The 19000-nt window shown below is 38.0% G+C and overlaps 2 protein-coding genes across 2 annotated transcripts; both read left to right on the top strand.

The window, feature by feature from the left end:
* Positions 1 to 637: 637 nt before the first annotated feature.
* On the top strand, positions 638 to 11035 carry LOC306873993 (fatty-acid amide hydrolase 2-A). Its single transcript, XM_079423634.1, has 11 exons — positions 638 to 895; positions 1657 to 1739; positions 1811 to 1947; positions 2028 to 2237; positions 4675 to 4794; positions 4953 to 5088; positions 6522 to 6639; positions 6711 to 6830; positions 7505 to 7616; positions 7859 to 8047; positions 8115 to 11035. The coding sequence occupies exons 1-11, from the start codon at positions 710 to 712 to the stop codon at positions 8300 to 8302; spliced, it is 1599 nt and encodes a 532-aa protein (XP_079279760.1). The 5' UTR covers positions 638 to 709; the 3' UTR covers positions 8303 to 11035.
* Positions 11036 to 15676: 4641 nt separating this feature from the next.
* On the top strand, positions 15677 to 17869 carry LOC306873785 (thioredoxin-like; the record flags this gene model as incomplete). The annotated part of the gene is made up of 5 exons (XM_079423270.1): positions 15677 to 15787; positions 15893 to 15997; positions 16071 to 16136; positions 17628 to 17693; positions 17804 to 17869. 5 exons carry the CDS (start codon positions 15677 to 15679, stop codon positions 17867 to 17869), a joined length of 414 nt encoding a protein of 137 aa, XP_079279396.1.
* Between the last annotated feature and the right edge of the window lie 1131 nt (positions 17870 to 19000).

Here is a 19000-nt window from a genome sequence, read left to right as displayed (position 1 = left end):
TTTCATTTATAATAAAACAAATGTAAAAAAATGTAAACATATTTCTGAGTGATTATATATTTTAACAGCGTAGATTACATGAGTGATTCTTAAACCTGTCCTGGGGACCCCCCCTTTACATTTTGCATGTCTCCCTCATCAGTCACACCCTCATTAGTCTTCATAATCTTCATAATACAGCTACTAAAATATTATACATATCGAATGAATTGGCATATTTAGTCTAAATGAATGATGTTTATTTAATCACAAAACTTTGGTTCAAAATTTCACTTCCTGTTATTTCAAACCAAATTCCTATTAATTGTAATTAATTATAAATAAGACAAATCTAAAAATGCTATATATAGAGAGAGAGAGAGAGAGAGAGCGAGAGAGAGAGAGAGATAGCTTGATAGAACAGTTTATGTCTAAGATTCAATATATTTCGGAATATTGCTTTGAATCAGACCCACTCCTACTGGTTATTTCAGGCTGAGATCTGTAGACCTCTGGTTGATCTCTCCAGTGAGTATAGTATAATCTTTACTGTAAATTCAGTGAAGTTTGTTCAAACTTCTGAATAATGTATGACTTTGTAACATAACCTCCATGTATCCAACTGCAAGGATTCAGTAACACCGCTCTGCATGTAGAGGGCAGTGAAGAGCTAATTCCTGTTACACTTTGAAACCGAGCTGCGCACTGGTATCACTGCTGCTTTTTGACGATGGCTTTGACCAGGTTCGAGCGGTTCTTGGCCCGATTGCTTCGAGCTGTGGTTTGGATGCTCTTCGCCGCTTTTAAGTTATTTGCACCTCAGCAGAGGCATGGAGTTTCGCGACTCCCACCCATCTCTAACCCACTTCTGCTGCTCTCAGGGATGCAGCTTGCCCGAAAGATTCGCCGGAAAGAAGTAAGATGTAAATAAAAAACTGTCTAGACTTCATGGCGTGATATATATAATTAACAGCATAACCGCATTGGCATGTTAGTTACTCTTTGAGTGACGCTACGGTAAAGATCTTATTGCACACCCTCATGAGTAAGAGATGCGACAAGGTGAATTGTAATGAATTCTGGGAGTTGTAGTTGTTTCAACACTCTTTCTACAGTTTTATAGCATAGTTTATTAACACAACAGGTCGTCTTCTGATCACAGTTCTTTATAATGTAGGTAATCAGAGTGGGGCCCGTATTTGCATTGTCACACTAGTTTAGTGGAATTCACTAGTTTCCAAGGCTGTTCAAAGGTCAGCAGTAGTTATGAAATCAATAGCTATATTGTTTAGGGCTTAAAGTCTCCTATATGTAGCCTATGTGTATCAAACAAGTTATTTCGTCTGAAAATCAGGGTTATTTTCAATTCCCTCATTTGCTTGTACAAAAAAAAAAAAAAAAAAAAAAAAAAAATATATATATATATATATATATATATATATATATATATAAATCTTTTGAGAACAGACAAATATAATATGGTGCAGTGTGCACATTTTTTATTTTTCTATGCATCTTGCTCCATGATTCATATTCACAGTACACTTGACCTAGGTTTTTTACCAATCTGAATTTTTCTATGATTGCCTTTCAGTTAAGTATCCACAACCAATTTTGAATGTTTTAATGCACTGTGCAGCCTAAACACTTATTAATTTCCTTCCAATTTGTCTCTAGGTAACAAGTGTTGAAGTGGTCCAGGCCTACATTGACCGCATTCAGGAAGTGAACCCACTTATCAATGCCATGGTTAAAGACCGGTAAGTGAGTTCAAGTATAAAATCAACCTACATTTCATTCTGATTCTGAAAACACATTCTCATTTCTTCAGGTTTTCTGCAGCGCTTCAGGAAGCTGCACAGGTTGACAAACTAATAGAGGAGGAGACGGGAGGAGAGGAGGTGCTGGAGGACAGGCTACCTCTTCTTGGAGTACCCATCACTGTTAAAGAGGCCTTTGCCCTGCAAGGTATGATATTTTTTTGCAAACCCTTCTGTCCAAAATGGTAAATATTTGTAGAATAACATTTTTTGTTTTCTCCCTAACAGGCATGCCTAACTCGACAGGGCTGTTGACCAGACGGGATCTGGTTTCAGGAGTAGATGCCCCATCTGTTGCTCTGTTGAAGAGGGCAGGGGCGATTCCACTGGGTGTGACTAACTGCAGTGAGCTCTGTATGTGGCTAGAGTCCCACAACCACCTCTATGGCACCACTAACAACCCCTATGACTTTGAGAGAATATCAGGCGGCAGCTCAGGTCATTTTTACACACACACACACACACATCCTGACACTGTAATCATCGTACAACTGACAGAAAAATCCAACCCACAGTCAATCTTATTTAAAATATTAAACAATTTGCTGGCCTGTTTGTTCAATTTTATGCACTTTTAGGTGTTTTGCATCTGTTAAAAATGCTCTCTGTAATTTTAAATTCAATTTACAAATAAATTTAAATATTAATTAAAATTTGAATTATTAAATGCATTTTACCTCAAAATAAATGCATAGTTAAAAGTTTAAAATAATACAAATAAAAAATAATAAAGGATTCAGTCATATGGGCTTCTGTGGGTCTGAAAAAGTCTTAATTCACCCTTCCTTAAATTAAGGACTTAAAAAGTTATTGAATCAAAGCAGAAAATCTTAAGTTTATAAAATCATTGAATTATTGGTTGTATGCAGTACTACTACTACTACTAATATCCTCCTAAGTATTTTTGACTTGTTTTCCAGTACAAATATCTAAACAGCCTTAAATCAAGAGATGTTTACTTGAGAACCAAAATGAAGATATGTGTAGTCTTGTTTTCTGAGAAATTAAGTCTATTAAATAAGTTTATGCTTAAAACAAGAACAAATATCTGTCAATGAGGTATGAAAACTTTTTCCCCCTTTAAATTATGTTGATTTTTTAAGCCCGTTGGTAGATTAGCTCACTTAATGTTAGTGAGTTTCTAAGAAAATGATGATGATAGATACTTTATAAATAATAAAAAAAAAAAAAGTCATTTTTTGAGACGTTATGTATATGTAGTGTGCAGAAAGAGATGGCAATGCTCTCCAATTCTATGTCCATCAGTATAAAAAGTCCATGCGCAACAGTTCTAGTTCAAGTCCTGCTCACAGGGAAGAGTTGAAGAGCCTTATAGCCTGAGGGACAAACGACTTCCTCAGTCTCTTTGTAGAGCAGGCCAGGGACAACAGCCTGTCACTAAAGGAACTCCTCTGCCTGAAGATGGTTTGGTGCAGAGGGTGGTGGACATTGTCCAGGATGGACAGTATATTGCCGGGGATCCTTTTCTCAGCTACAGATGTCAGGGTGTCCGGTTCAGCACCAACTACTGATCCAGCCTTCCTCACCAGTTTGTCCAGTTTGTTCCCTCTTCTTAATGCTGCCTCCCCAGCACACCACAGCATAGAAGAGAACACTGGCGATGACAGTCTGATCAAACATCTGCAGCAGCTTCTGGCAGATGTTAAAGGACCCCAGCCTCCTCAGGAAGTAGAGTCGGCTCTGTCCCTTCTTGTAGAGGGCGTCCGTGTTTGGGGACCTCTCCAGACCGAAGTATCTGTATGTCCGGACCATCTCTACGCAGACACCCTCAATGGACACAGGCTGCAGATGGGGTCTTCCTTGGTCTTCGTTGTGTTGAGCTGCAGACTGTTAGACCTGCACCATGCCAAGTCCCCGATCAGGCTCCTGTATTCCTCTTCCTGTCCATTCCTTATACACCCAACAATGGTCGTGTCATCAGAGAACTTCTGCATGTGACACAAGTCTGAGTTGTATTTAAAGTCAGATGTGTACAGGGTGAACCGGACCGGGGAGAGCACTGTTCCCTGTGGGGCTCCTGTGCTTCTGACCACAGTCTGAGAGGTGCAGTCCACCAGCCTGACGTACTGAGGCCTTCCAGTGAAGTAATCTGCGATCCACCTCACCAGGTGTGAGTCCACGCCCATCATTTTCAGCTTGTCACTCAGTAGCAGAGGCTGGATGGTGTTGAAAGCACTGGAGAAATCAAAGAACATAATCCTCACAAGCGTTACAGCTAAAATAAGACTTCTATGTCATTTTGCTTCTCAATTAAATGTATCTTGATGTATGAATCTTTAGACTGGAACTGGAATTCAAGAAAAAAATATTGAGGAAGAACATAATTTTTGTTTTGCAGTGGGATAAAAATTCTTGCCATGTTCTAGTCAAGCTTTGTTTGTAATATTAATTAAAAATGGGTATCTATTGGAAGTTGTATATTCAAACTGTTGCTAATACAACTAATTTTTCTACTTTCAGGACATTTACATTTATAGATCATACTGTGTTCCTTTCAATTTGGTCCTTAAATTTGATTTACTTTGTCTTAATAAGATGTTTAAAAAGTGTTAACCTGACCTTTGTAAAACCTGCAAAAACCCTGTATCCATAAAAACTTTATGCTTTAACAGCTGCAAAACCACAATATCACATGACCAGCCAAGGCATACAATATTCCCTGTATCTCTGTAATCCTTTTTCTTTCGGACACTTTTGCTCACAGAATAAATTAATAATAGCTTACTGTGAATAGTGCACTGCATTTTAAAACAGCATCTGTAACTGAAAACTATTGCCTTTGCAGTAGAAGTCCATGATGACCTCCAGGGCAACATTAATTAAAATTAAATGTAATTAATAATCTCAATTTTAGGAGGTGAAGGCAGTATATTGGGTGCTGGTGCCTCTGTGATTGGAGTTGGGTCGGATATTGGGGGAAGTATCCGTATTCCCTGCTTTTTCAATGGCATCTTCGGACACAAGCCATCAGCAGGTAAGAAGAATAGTTGTAGTTGTTTGCATGAATTGGTAAGTAGAATAATGGAGACACAGATGGGAGTGCACTGTTCTCTTTATACTTCACATATTGTAGTAATGTTGATTAAGGTTGTGAGGAAAACAGACTACATTTGTTTTTCTCTATACATACAGGTATTGTAAGCAATGATGGTCAGTATCCTCCTGCCTCTGGACTGCAGATGGGATTTCTGTGTACAGGACCCATGTGCCGCTATGCTGAAGACCTGATTCCCATGCTATGCATCATGGGAGGACCCAATGCAAATAAGTAATAGACTACGCTATTTACAAAATGACTAGACAGATATGATGACACGTCACAATGACACTGACACTGAGTTTTACATAAATAAATGTAATCTACACTGCTACTCAAAAGTTTGTGGTATGTTAGAGGTTTTTTAAACAGTCTCAAAGCTGCATTTAACTTTTATTGCATTTAACTACAGTAAAACAGAAAATATTGGGAAATTTCTCATGCTTTCTCACTTTTAGATTTCTGCGTTTATCAGACGCTTTTATCCAAAGCCACTTACAAAAGAGGACATAGGCCACTTACAGCAATTTGTCAAAAAGCCAACAATATCCATAATACTCAATGGCAAGTTTATTATACAAGTAGATTAGGAGGTGGACTAGAGAATAATAGGAATGCAGAGGGTGCATTGTGTGTAATGGAATTGGTTAAGAGAGTGGAGCGGTTATATGCTTGTAGAAGGATCTTCAATTGTTATTTAAAGGGATAGTTCACCCAAAAATGAATTAATTACTCACCCTCATGTCATTCCACACCCGTAAGACCTTTGTTCATCTTCGAACACAAATTACAATATTTTTGGTAAAACCTGAGAGCTTTCTGACCCTGCATAGACAGCAATGCAACTGACATGTTCAAGGCCCAGAAAGGTAGTAAGGACATTGTTAAAATAGGCATAGTTCATGTGACATCAGTGGTTCAATTTTAATTTTTATGACGCTACAAGAATAATTTCTTTGAGCAAAGAAAACAAAAATACTGACTTTATTCAACAATTTCTTCTCTTCTGTGTCAGTCTTCGATGCACGTTCGATTGCCATGATGTATGCGTGTAGTGCTGCTAACGCATAAAATTATGGTTGAACCACTGATGTCACATGGACTATTTTATCGATGTACTTACTACCTTTCTGGGCCTTGAATGTGGTAGTTGTCTTGCTGTATATGGAGGGTCAGAAAGCTCTTGGATTTCATAAAAAAAAAAACTTAATTTGTGTTCCAAAGATAAACAAAGGTTTGGAACGACATGAGGGTGAGTAATTAATGACAGAATTTTCATTTTTGGGTGTACTATCTTTTTCAAAGTTGTGATGGTTTTGTCTTGAGGGTCCAAAAGCATTCACTGTGTGATCCAGCCTATTAGAATGTTAGAATATAGAATGTATACTCCTTGTATCCTGAATTAAAAATATTAATTTCATTAAAAAAAAAAAAAATGTACTTCATAAAATTAATTATTTTAATATTTCATTTAAATAAAATTGTACTGACCCCAAACTTTTGAACAATGTTGTATTTGCATTATATTTTTGTATAATAGTTTACCTTGCAACATATTGTATAGGGTAGCTTTTATTTCAATCTCTCAACTTATGTATTTTCATTTTGGTCAACCGCTGTTAGAAATGTATCCTAAATGATCACTTCTCTTTCACTTCTGGTAGTTTGGGTCTGTCTGCTGAAGTAGATTTGAAAAAGCTGAGGTTCTTCTCTGTTCCCCACAATGGAGGCTCTCATTTGGTCTCTCCAGTTGACGCACAGCTGCTTAAGGCACAGAAAATGGTAAGTGAGTGTGTGTGGATTGGCTTCAGTCAAATTATTTTCCTCTCATAATGGGCTTTTGGGTTTTTTAGGTGGTCAAACGTTTAGAGGCAGACCTTGGGGTCAAAGTCCAAGAGCTGTTTATCCCTCAGCTCAAATACTCCTTTCAGATTTGGGGAACTATGATGGCCTCACCTGGCAAAGATGGAAAGGTGGGGTTTTTTTGCCATTATAATTTTCATGTCTTCATTATATACAACACTGAATATATTGAATAAATGAATATATAGATATACTGGATAAAATATTAAACTGAAATTTTTAAAAAGATGGAAGTCAGTTTCAGAGGATGACAAATGAGTTCATCAAAATTAACGTGAAGTTGAGACTTCACTGAGAGAGTGGCTAACTTAAGCTCTTCATTTCCATCCTGTTAAGCATCCTGTTGCTATGGTTTTGCTATTGTGTAAATAATTGTGTTATGCGCAACATTACAATCTGTATTCTGTAAAACAGGTCTCGTCGTTTCTGGTTCAGGTCTCTTATATGTGCTTTGTTAAATATGGAATTGTGTTATTCCAGATTCTTTTAAAAGAGAAACCAAAGATGATCATAACTGATGTCCATTACACATGCAGATTGATATCTAAAAGTTTTTAATATATTTTTCTTCGTCTCATTAATAAAATTGAATTAGTTATATAATTAAGTTTAGATGTCTGAGCTTAACCAGAGCATATAGTCTGTTATTTCTTTTTAGATAAATACTCTCCTAATATAAGTGTATCATTTTTACATTGTATATTATTGTACTGTATAACACGAATGATGTTCTAGTTGTCAACATGATTTTTATGAGATGTTGTAATTTATTTCCCCATCTCAGCCTCCCACCACCTTTGCAGAGCTAATGAGTGAAGGCGGGAAGAAGGTTTGGCCTGTTTGGGAGCTGTTCAAGTGGTTTCTGGGGTTTTCTTCTCACACCTTAGCAGCAATAGGTGTGTGACAGAGCAAATGAGCTTGTGCACCTTTAACTGAGACTGACTGAATCACCCTTCCATCCATGTCTGGTGAACTTTATTGGCATGAGATGCAAATCAATGCTGCCAGTGTCCTCCTGTGACAAGCATTCCCAAAAGTGTGCAGAATCAGCAAAGACTTGTTGTTGTTTTTTTTCCCCCTGTGTTTCTGAAGATGAATGCATGTGATAATAGTGTCCCTTTCTGTCTGTCTTTCTCAGGTCTGGCTCTAGTTGAGCTGTTCCAGAGTTCCCATCCATCTCCATTCATTCTACAGCGGAAGGAGAGTCTGCAGCAGGAGCTGGAGGAGATGCTGGGCACAGACGGAGTGCTGCTGTACCCCTCTCATCCCCATATTGCTCCAAAACATCACCACCCAGTTTTCACACCCTTCAACTTCTCTTACACTGGTAAGTGTTGTTGGTTGTGATCTACTTATTATGCAGTTTGGACTCTAAGTGGTTCTGTTCTCTGCAGGTATCTTTAATATCCTGGGTTTGCCAGTAACCCAGTGTCCATTAGGGCTGAGTGAAGAGGGTTTGCCCCTGGGTGTACAGATTGTGACAGGTAAATTACAAGACCGTCTCTCTTTGGCCACTGCCCTCTACCTGGAGAAAGCTTTTGGTGGCTGGAGGGAACCAGGCAAGTCAGCAGCCAAGCCTTAATCCACCTCATGGCATGCGTCTGCAACAACAGGACCACATGACCAGCACATACTGTACCACATATACAGCATGTGTAACCATCCAAAGCTTACTTACATTCATTATTCCTTTTAAGTGCAGAGTGCATATTACATTAACTGACATGTTTTAGAGGGCTGCATTTGTGTTTACCCATATGTAAACGTGGTATTACTTTATTTCATTCATAAGAAATGGAATGGATGCTGGATCCAGAACTAAAAATAGAGATATTTACATGAGACATTATTAATTTTATAACTATGTGAGAAAAACTGTATTTAATTTCATAACAGTATATATTTGTTTGCTTTTTTGCTTTAGTGCACTGAAACAAGGATGTTTGAACACATTTGTGCTGTTCGCTGTTTACTCTTAACAGGCAACTCAAGAGCAGGCTCTTTCTTGTGACAAATCTATTTAATCTTTAGAAATATCCTTTGCCATAAGCAGATTTCAGTGTTTTAGAAGGAAGACATTTTGTTGCACTCAAAGGGCATAAAACAATCATATTTAGAAGTAAATATCAAGCTGGGGCATTTAAATGCTGGGCATTGGCAGTTTTCTTGGCCTTTATTACTCATATTTTGTTGTTGGTTTCTCTGAAAAATCTATGCTGACGTATTAAATAATGTGCCTAAAGCAGTAAAAATAAAAATAAAAGTAATTAAAAAAAAAATTGATGTGATCTTCCCAAATATGAAGTGTTATACTTGTCTTCTTAGTATGTTTTTAAAATTTCCTAATAAATATGTCTGAATTCTCAGCAACATTAACATAAATAATGTCATGAACATTAATAATCAATATATTGATTTACAACTTAGAAATGGAAAGCAGATGACATTGTATGCATTTATGAATTCATTATGTAAGGGATCACGAATAAAGTCCGATAATTGTTGGATATAGTTAGAATATTTAAAAAAACTAAAGACTCTTATTTTTCCTTCTCTCCTTTTTTATATTCCTTTGTTAATCATATCACAGTATTCAAAGTCACTCAAATTCACCTCTTAGGTTGAGCCAATAAAGCAAAAGCTTTGATAAAAAAACTAAAACATTTGACATGTTTTGCAGAGTAGAAATTGTGTGTACAATTAAAACTGCAAATATTCACCTTTTCACTATATTTGTGGTGACTTCAGTCCAATTTTATTTATTTATTGACCACCTGACCACTAGGTGACAGCATTTTCACATTATGTCTTGTCTACGCTACTGTTTCAAAAAAATTCAAAAATGTATGATATTTTATAGTGGGTCTAAGTCCACCTTGTCGAGTTCATTCATAATTGCAATCCTAGTTCAAGTATCCCAGCAGTACTGTTAACAAATAAGTTGTTTTGGGGTACAAATGTTCATATTATTACAACCTAAATTGAGCTGGTTAAACAGTCACATTCTCATGTTCTCTTTACTCTTAGGGAGTGATCAGTTGGCACTCTTTTGCCTCCAGGTTAGTTGTATATTGGGACTGTTTCCAGGTTTTCAATGTATTTTTTTTCTGATTCATTTGTTATGCGGTCTACAACTGAGAAGCAAAACACCTAGGAAACAGTGATGTGTGAACAGCTTTAAAGTGGCTGTTTATATACATCCTATGTTCCACAGTGAAAACCGTCACAGGCCATCTTAGATCTCATTATTAAACTAACATTATGTTCACGTCTCATCTACTCTGAGACTTCAAAAGAGCAAGGCCTAATTATTCCAGATCCTATAACAAGACACTCATCACCATCATCTCATGCATTCTCATCAGTGTTCAAAGAAAATGATTAACATGATTGAATCAGGGATTATGATGTAGAGGTGCCCTGGGCACGGACTGATTATAGGCCCCCCTCAGTTGAAATTGCGGTCATTTTTCTTGAGTTCAAATAGCAAAGGATTTTATCTACACTAAGTGCAAATAGCAGTATTTTTTAGCGATATGTTATTTACACTAAGTGCAAATAGCTTATATTTACACTGTTAAAATAGCAGGATTAATTTTTTTTAACTAAAAATAAATGCCTTTACGATGTGATATGAGATTTGAAAAGGGAGAAAAAACGTTCGGCAAAAGGCGGGTTCGGACCCGGGTCGATCGCGTCAAAAATACTACAGTACGCGCTTTACCATCTGAAGCGGTTGGTTGATAGCAGCTTTTTATAATCTTGACAGTCCCAATCACACGTTGGTGGGCGGAATTAGTGTAAATAGCCTCTGCCAACTGCAGTCAGGCCAGCCTTCACTTTGAAAAACAAGGTCATTTTAGCCGCCACGTTATTTTGTGCTGCGCGCATATACTAGGCGTTGCGGTAATAGCGTGTAAAAACTCAAATCAAAGGAAAAGCCAGTTTATTAAGCCAGTTTATCTGTCAATAATGAATAAATAAATGAATTAATGAACGAATAAATAAATACATTTTACATAATACAAATGTTTAAAAATTGAATAAATTCAATAAATTGAAAATGACTTCAAATGTTGAGTAATATTAAATGTAGAATTTCCAAATAATATGAAAATAACTGATGAGAAATAACAAAATAAAAGCCTTTCATCAACTTGTATATAACCATATTTATCTGTAAATTCACAAAAAGAAAACTCCCAGTTTCCACAAAAAAGTTTCACTTTTGATTAACAGTACACCACTCCAGAATGTCATTTGCACAAGGACTGTCTAATTTTCTATTACAAAATAAAAGCCCTCCAAAATCTCATATATGACCAGTTTTGTCCTTGATTTTAGGCAGCTCTAAAAAGGAAACTCCCTGTTTCCACAGAAAAAATTCAATTCAGATTGACGGTCCACTGTCCCAGGGTGTCACTCAGCTAGTTTCAAGACGATCTCAAGATTTTTTCAAGATTTTTATTTGTCACATACACAATTATACAGAGTATAACCAGCAGTGACATGTAGGTGTTTCATTACAAAATTAAAGCCCTCCAAAAACTCATATATGACCAGTTTTGTCTTTGATTTTAGGTAGCTCTAAAAAGGAAACTCCCTGTTTCCACAGAACAATTTCAATTCAGATTGACAGTCCACTACCACAGGGTGTCACTCAGCCAGTTTCAAGACGATCTGATGTTGCATTACATAATAAAAGCCTTCCAAATCTCATATTCTACTACTTCTGTCTGTGATTTTGGATATCTCCAAAAAGGAAACTCCCTGTTTACACAAACCATTTTCTCTTTATATTGATAGTACACCACCCCAAAGTATCCATCAAAGTGTCTTATGTTTCATTATATAATAAAATCCATAATAATTCTCATATATAACCTGTTTTGTCTTTGATTTTGGATAGCTCTAAAAAGGAAACCGTACTCGGTTACTGTCGTAACCTCAGTTCCCTGAGATACTCCTCTTCGTACTGCATCTTGTCTAAAGACGCTATGGGAACACAGTTAAATCATGCCGTGCTGATAGATAGAGGAATGACTCAACTTATACCTCCTCAAGCGTCAGTGCTCAAGGGAAGCATAACAATAACTCCAAGGCTAAAGCAGGCTAAACTCAAAGAAGTCACGCCCAGCCTGGATAATCGTTCCAGAACTTCTTGCATTTCAGCACCCTGGGCCGAAACATACAATTAACTAATCAGAGAGCTTGAGCGCCGTGCGGCCAAGAGTTCTCCGTCAGAAAGTTCCCATGTAAAAAATGTGCCATTAAGCAGAAAGGACCCTGGCCTGTAAGGCCAGTATGTCCAGGTTATAAAACCTAGCAAATGTGGACGGCGAGGCCCAGCCGGCCGCCGCACAGATCTCTGTAATAGACACACCACTAGACCACGCCCACGATGAGGCGATACCTCTTGTGGAATGGGCTCGTACTCCGATGGGGCATTGTAGGCCAAAGGACGAGTACGCTAGCATAACAGCATCCACTGTCCATCTGGAGAGCCTCTGCTGCGTAACCAGATGCCCTCTGGTGCGGTTACCGAAGCTAACAAAGAGTTGTTCAGACTTCCTAAAGGGGAAACGCTCAAAGTAGATTCTCAGGCCTCTGACAGGGCAGAGTAAGGATAACTCTCAGTCCTCATCAGAGGGAGGAAGCGCGGAGAGTGTGATGACCTGAGCTCTGAATGGAATGGAAAGCACTTTGGGCACATAACCCTGCCTTGGTTTCAGGACGACCTTGGAGTCGTTAGGCCCAAATTCCAGGCAGGCAGGGCTAATGGAGAGCGCCTGCAGGTCTCCTACTCGCTTGACCGACGCTAGTGTTACGAGCAGAGCAGTCTTTAGCGACAGTGACCAAAGGGTAGTGGACTGTAGCGGCTCAAAGGGGCCCTCAACACCGTGGGCAAGTCCCATGTAGGGACTGTGAGGGGCCGAGGTGGATTCAGCCTCTTGGCACCCCTCAAGAAGCGGATAACCGAAGTGTTCCTGCCTGGCCTGCTATAGGGGCATGTGAGGCCGCTTGTCCTGTTCGCTTGAGACAGGAGGTCCCGTCTCAGAGGAATGGGCCACGGGGCTGCTATGAGCAGCTGAGTCAGCTCTGACACCCAAGGTTGATTCTTCCACAGGGGGGCCACCAAGAGGACCTTGTTTCCCCACTCCCTGATTCACCTGATAACCTGTGGAATCAGGTCGATCGGGGGGAACGCGTAAAGGAGGAGTTTGGGCCATTTGTGGGCCAACGCATCCTCAATCTTCGAATAATAAGTCAGGTAGTGAGAGTTGGCTCCTGAGGCGAAGAGGTCTACCTCGGCCTCGCCAAAGATCTGCGGATGGAGCGTCCACTCCTCTGAGGGAACATTGCTCCGAGATAACTTGTCCACTCCTTGGTTCAATTTGACCGGAATGTGTGCCGCTCTCAGCGAGCGCAGATGGGGTTGAGCCCATTTCAGAAGACGTTTTGCCAGTAGGCAAAGGCGCTTCGAGGAGAGGCCTCCTTGGTGATTTATGTAGGACACCACAGACATGCTGTCCGAGCGAATTAGCACGTGGGAATCCGAGCGAATTAGCACTGGGGTTCCTTCAGGTCTGGCAGGAAGAACCGGAAGGCTCGACATACTGCTAGCATTTCCAAGCAGTTGATGTGAATCCTTTTCTCCACTTTCAACTAATGGCCGAAAGTCGGTTTGCCTTCGCACAGCGCCCCCAACCTGTGGCGGTGGTCTTGGTGGCGTGCAGTTCCAGGTCTATAGCACTTCTCAGCTCCTTGAGAGTCGCAGGATCAGGCTCAGACTCGTCCATGGAAGAGAGGAGTTTGGCCTGGAGGACAGCCATAGAGTGGAGCGCCGAAGCTGCCTGTCCAGCCAAAGTGTAGGAGCGTCCAGCGAGCGCTGCAGTGGTCCTGCACGGCTTAGACGGGTGGGCGGCCTTTGCCTTCCAGCCGATAGCAGAGGGCAGCTGACGATGTGCCGCACTGAATGATCTAATTACACCGGTGTGATCGTTTATTAAATATAAAAAATATTATTTGGCTATTTTTTATTTTTTGTCTTTTGGAAGCTGCATTCAAAATCTACTTGCCTCAAAAATCTGAGGGGGCACTGTTGAAATCGCGTTCTGGGAGTAGCGGTATTTCGGCTGGGCCCCCCTCTGGTCCAGTGCCCAGTAGGCCCGTGCGTTAATCCGTCCCTGGATTGAATGGGATGGAATGAGACATCACAGAACAGGCCAAGTGAAATGGAAAGTTTCCAAAAAAGCAGCGTGTGGAAAATGAGAATTACTTGTGTGGGCTATTTGTGCAGCAGTGTGAATGCTTAACTTTTTTTTTTTTAATCATGCATTCTCTAATACCCAAAATAAGTAAATAATAATCATAAAAAAACTTCTCATTCAAATTAATATATAATTTACCATCTGTTTTGATATTTAATGGAGTAGTTTTAGCAGATGTCATTCATCACAGTGGCTGTGTGTGTCTATTAAATATTCATTATTTTAACATGAATATTTTATGAACTTTTTTTTCTCACCTGTTTGCAAAAAAGACAAGTTTATTAGATAAAATATCTGCACTGTGATGATGAGAAACTACTGTATATGATTTCAATTAAACAAGTTATATTCCAATGCTAGAAAGTACCACTTGCTGGCTACTAAAAAGTGTTTTACTATAAATGTACAATCACTGTAAAATTATTAACATAAGTGAATTGTTAAAGTGTGGTATAGATTTGTTTATGCAAATTTAAAAGGGATTACTTGAGATTTGTCTACATGGATTTATTAAAAATGTAAGAACTGCTGTAAAATATCTAAAACATCTTACAGAAACCTATTGCTGCAAGAATGTCCAGTGCTACTCCCACATCACGGAGCCCCAAACAATGGGGCCATTTCTGGCCTGTAGTCCGCCAGCGTGAGCGCGTTTATAGGTAGGGCTTTTTGAATGAAGCGATGCTTTTTGAACTACACGCTTGATTCAGGAAGAGCAGAGGGAGGGAGTTCTTTCCTGGGTGAGCGAGTCGAGGAAGGTTTGTTCTCTGAGCTCCAGACAGCAGTAAAGCGATAAAATGATCATCGTCATTGAAGATAAGTTGAGACCACTGTTTCAATTCAACAGACACTCACAATTTATTTTTTACAAAATAAGCAAAATCACACGGTATGTTTAGGGAGGACACATTTTCCTGACTAACTGCATGAGAGCCTAACTGCCCATCAAACCGGTTTCATTCAACTGTGTACAAGAACGTTATTAAATGTCGGTATATTGACTGTTTCTTACTGTTTGTTTTAATGTAGTCAATTGCGCCCTATTTGATTCCAGCTGTTACAGATAAATCATGTAAAAATTCTTACAAAATGTTGACCTTAGTGGTCTACCGATGTGGTTTGGAGTTGTTACCTAGGGCATGTGGTCGGTATATATATATAAATGCAATTTAATAATAGCAAATAGTATAGCGTATACATTAAATAAAACAATTGTTTTACACAATAAAGATAAAGAAATAGTTAACTCAAGAATGAAAATAGTTTTACTAACCCTTTTGTTGTTCTAAACCTGAATGAATTTCTTTCTTCTGCTTAACACAAAACAAGATACTTTGAAGAATGTTGGTTACCAAACAGGTGATGGTAGCCACTATGATAGCCATAGTATTTTTTTCCCTACCATGGAAGCCAGTGGCTACCGTGAAACTGTTTGGTTACCAACATTTTTCAAATCGTCTTTTATGTTCCATACAAGAAAGAAACTAATACAGGATTGTAAAAAACTTGAAGGTGAGTAAATGATGACAGTTTTCATTTTTGGGTTAACTTTCCCTTTAAGCATTATCTTTCAAACAACAGTGCTATAAACAAGTAGTTCATTGTGTAACTTGAAAGAAGTATCCAGTTTGTATTTTTTCTCCAACAATAAAAACAAAGCATCAAGCTTTGTGCATCACCAAGCAATGCATGGAATGAAAACTGGTCTGGAGCAACATAAAAGTGGGATAGAGTACCAGATTTTCTCTCTATTCAACACATTCTGCTTCCACTCCACAGTTTGGAATGCTGTGAATGTAGGTAATGTTCATTTAATAATAAAGAAGGGTCCTCAGCAACACTAACTTAAAGAATTGTAGTGATGACAAAACATGAATTCCAACATTGATTTGTGTTCATAGGTTGGCTTTGACCAAGCTCTCGATGAGGCAGGTGACAAGCTTGTAGTGGTTGATTTTACAGCCAAATGGTGTGGTCCTTGTCAGAACATCTCACCTTTTTACAAGGTAAGGAACCAACTTTAAGTCACTGTTTGAGTCATTGGATCGGACCTCTTCTCATTGTAATTCCTCACATCAGGGCCTGTCTGAAAATCCTTCCTATGCTAATGTGGTCTTCCTCCAAGTGAATGTAGATGATGTACAGGTGAGTTTTCTGTTATAGTTTTTTTTTTTTTTTTTGTGTGACTGTAGTGTTGTAAAAATCATTGTAATTACATTTAGTATGAGATCCCAAGCTTTCATGTCCTTGTAGAACTTGCCATTTTCTAAGAGCTAAATTTACTGCCACAATGTCATGTGGAGCCACTCAAAATTGCAGCGACTGGAGTGAAATGTTATTTAGTTGTTGTAAAGTTTCTGTTTAAGAATTCCTATAATTGTCTATTGTTAATACAAAATAAATTTGAAAAATATTGAAAGACACCCATTAGTTTAATGTAGCTAGCGCAGAGCTGAATAATTAATGTCTAATGTCCTGCTTAAACTTTAAAAGCATATTAAGCATTTGCATAACAACTGTTACTTGCTGTATTGTGATTTTGTATATTGATTATTCAAATTACACATTAATGGTTGAATTAATAGTGTTGGCATAGAAATGCATAATCCTTCGAAGACACAAACAGCTCAGAGTAAAAGGTTTTCCAGGTTATCATATAGAAATGGACTCTTTTCACTTTTCTGGGGTTCTCAAAAGCAGAATTTATCATAGTTGTTAACTTGTTTAGGGAAACCACAACAAAAATAAATTGTTCTCATTTGCTTCCATAAAAAAATATTTACAATGGCATTTCTATGACTTTCCAAAAGAGGAAAATAATATCAAGAGGTTGATTTACATTGGTAAATGCAATCAATACAAGGGAGATAGATGTTGAATTTGCCGTCACTCCCTCAGCCTTTGTATTAGAAACACTCACATGGCAGCGCTTTTTATGTACTTTTATGTAACTTAATTCCAGGGTAGGAAAAGACAAAGTATAGTGTTATAAATGTACATAAAAAGTTTTGCTCTTCTCAGATTGTGCTGGTTAGAGCACCAGATAATGCATGTTTGTTAGTAAACTCACAGACAGGCCAGTGTGAAAATTTAGACTGAAACTGGTAGCCAGAAGGAATTCAATATGACTGTTTCACAGTAATTCACTCACTAGAAACTATGGGAGGAAAAGCTTTGGCTTTTATGAGTCTTCTTGTTCATTCCTATGCAACCACAGTTTAGGCCTAAATCCATATAGATTAAAGAAATATCAGCCCAAGGTTGTATTTAAATTTTCTTTTAAGGGAAATGGGTTCTTAATTTGCTGGTTTAGCTCATGATCTATACCACTAGAGGGCAGTAGAATTGCATAAAATTTATGCTATGGATAGCCTACATCCAAATCAAACTTTTTTTAATTTTAATTTTTAATTTTTAATTCTGTTCCTTTTTCTGAATGTGCCCTGCAAGTCCTATTCTTATTCAATCATATTTGTTCAATGCATTGATTTCATTACATGATTTTCTTCAACTTTTTAAATTTTGTCAACATTAATTATACAAAAACCTGTTTTTTTTTTTTACTAAAAGCAGTTGAGATGAGAGTAATAAAGTGTCTTAAGGAATATTAAAGTGATGTTGTTCTGTGTTTTGCAGGATGTAGTCCGGTCTTGTGGGATTAAATGTATGCCAACATTCCAGTCCTACAAGAACGGGGAGAAGGTTTTTTCTGTTGTCTTTCCTCTAGTTGAGCTAGATATGTCTGAATATGCTGTGTTTGATTTACTTCCCGTTATTCTTTAGTTGATTTAATCTGCTGTTTTCTCTTGTAGCTGGACGATTTCTCTGGGTCCAACCAGACTAAACTGGAAGAGATGGTGGAGCAACACAAAGACTAAGCCTGATATTACCCTCTATAAATGTTTCCTGTGCAGCCTAAGCTCCAATTTTACAAACAATAACTCCCCACTTGTTTTGTTATTCATGAAGAGCTTTCATTTTGTAGTCATTTTATGGCAATTGTAGCAGGTTAAAATCTGCCTTAAAAAATCGTTCATCCATTTCCATAATGATTACCTCTGTATGTTTCTGTGCGTTCACACGCAACTCTACATTAGGTGTGTTTTTTTTTTTAATTATAATAAACACGACAAAAAAATAATAATGGAGAATGTTGATTTAGAAGACTTCAAATTAATATTAGACATTAAATGTGTATTTCTCCACCTCTTGTTAGTTCATTGTCCCAGGCCCTAATAAGATGGATCTTGTTGGCTTTGTCTCTTTATGCATTGTATTGTTAAAGGTTTCTCTTAAGTGTTTGACTGAAGAATATTATTTATTTTGATAGCTGCTTGAATTGTTTGTGATAGCTTGTTGTGTCTGCATGGTGGTTGGAATCATGTTGAGTAGTTTTTATTCTAGCAACTTTATCTCCAAGGAAATCTTATTTTAAGGAATCCTGATCAACAGAAAGAGGGACCGTTTGCTATTGTGTGTAAATTGTATCAACCTTGAAAGACAAACAGTGCGTGACTAGTTCACTCCATTATTTTGATGAGAGCGTAACTTGCAAAAGATTGTTTATAAATGCTTTCTCCGTTAGTTTTAAAGCATAACTTTGAATGGTTGTGTATGTACTAAGGATAATATGGTATCAGTAATATTTGACCATAGGTGTGGGGAATAGCCCCTTTTCTTGGTTTTAGGGCACTGCCCCTCAAGAAGTCTGCCTGACCCTGAAAATGACCCCTGCAGTGATCAAAGACCAATAACATGGGAATTTTTTTTTTACAATTCCTAAAATTTGAAAACAAAATTATGGACTGAATCGGATAGTGTGCAGGCTTTATATTGGGTTTGTTATGTATGTTAGAATAGTCTTATAAGTGAAAGAGAAAGTCAGAAAGTGTTTTGCTTTGAGAAGAGCGAGACATTATGAAAACAAACATTACTCTGATGACAATGAGAAGGCTCAACAAAAGACAGGGACATAAACAATGATTTTACAATACACAGCAGGAGCAAAT

The sequence above is a fragment of the Barbus barbus genome, assembly GCF_936440315.1.
Source record: "Barbus barbus genome assembly, chromosome: 8".
NCBI lineage: Eukaryota > Metazoa > Chordata > Actinopteri > Cypriniformes > Cyprinidae > Barbus > Barbus barbus.
The sequence above is the reverse complement of the archived record's forward strand: the minus strand, read 5'-3'. Positions and strand labels throughout refer to the sequence as shown.

Coding starts and splice junctions, on each gene's coding strand:
- LOC306873993 (XM_079423634.1), top strand. CDS start 710: ATGGCTTTGACCAGGTTCGAGCGGTTCTTGGCCCGATTGCTTCGAGCT. Junction 896..1,656: donor GAAAGATTCGCCGGAAAGAA/GTAAGATGTAAA, acceptor ATTTGTCTCTAG/GTAACAAGTGTTGAAGTGGT. Junction 1,948..2,027: donor AGAGGCCTTTGCCCTGCAAG/GTATGATATTTT, acceptor TCTCCCTAACAG/GCATGCCTAACTCGACAGGG.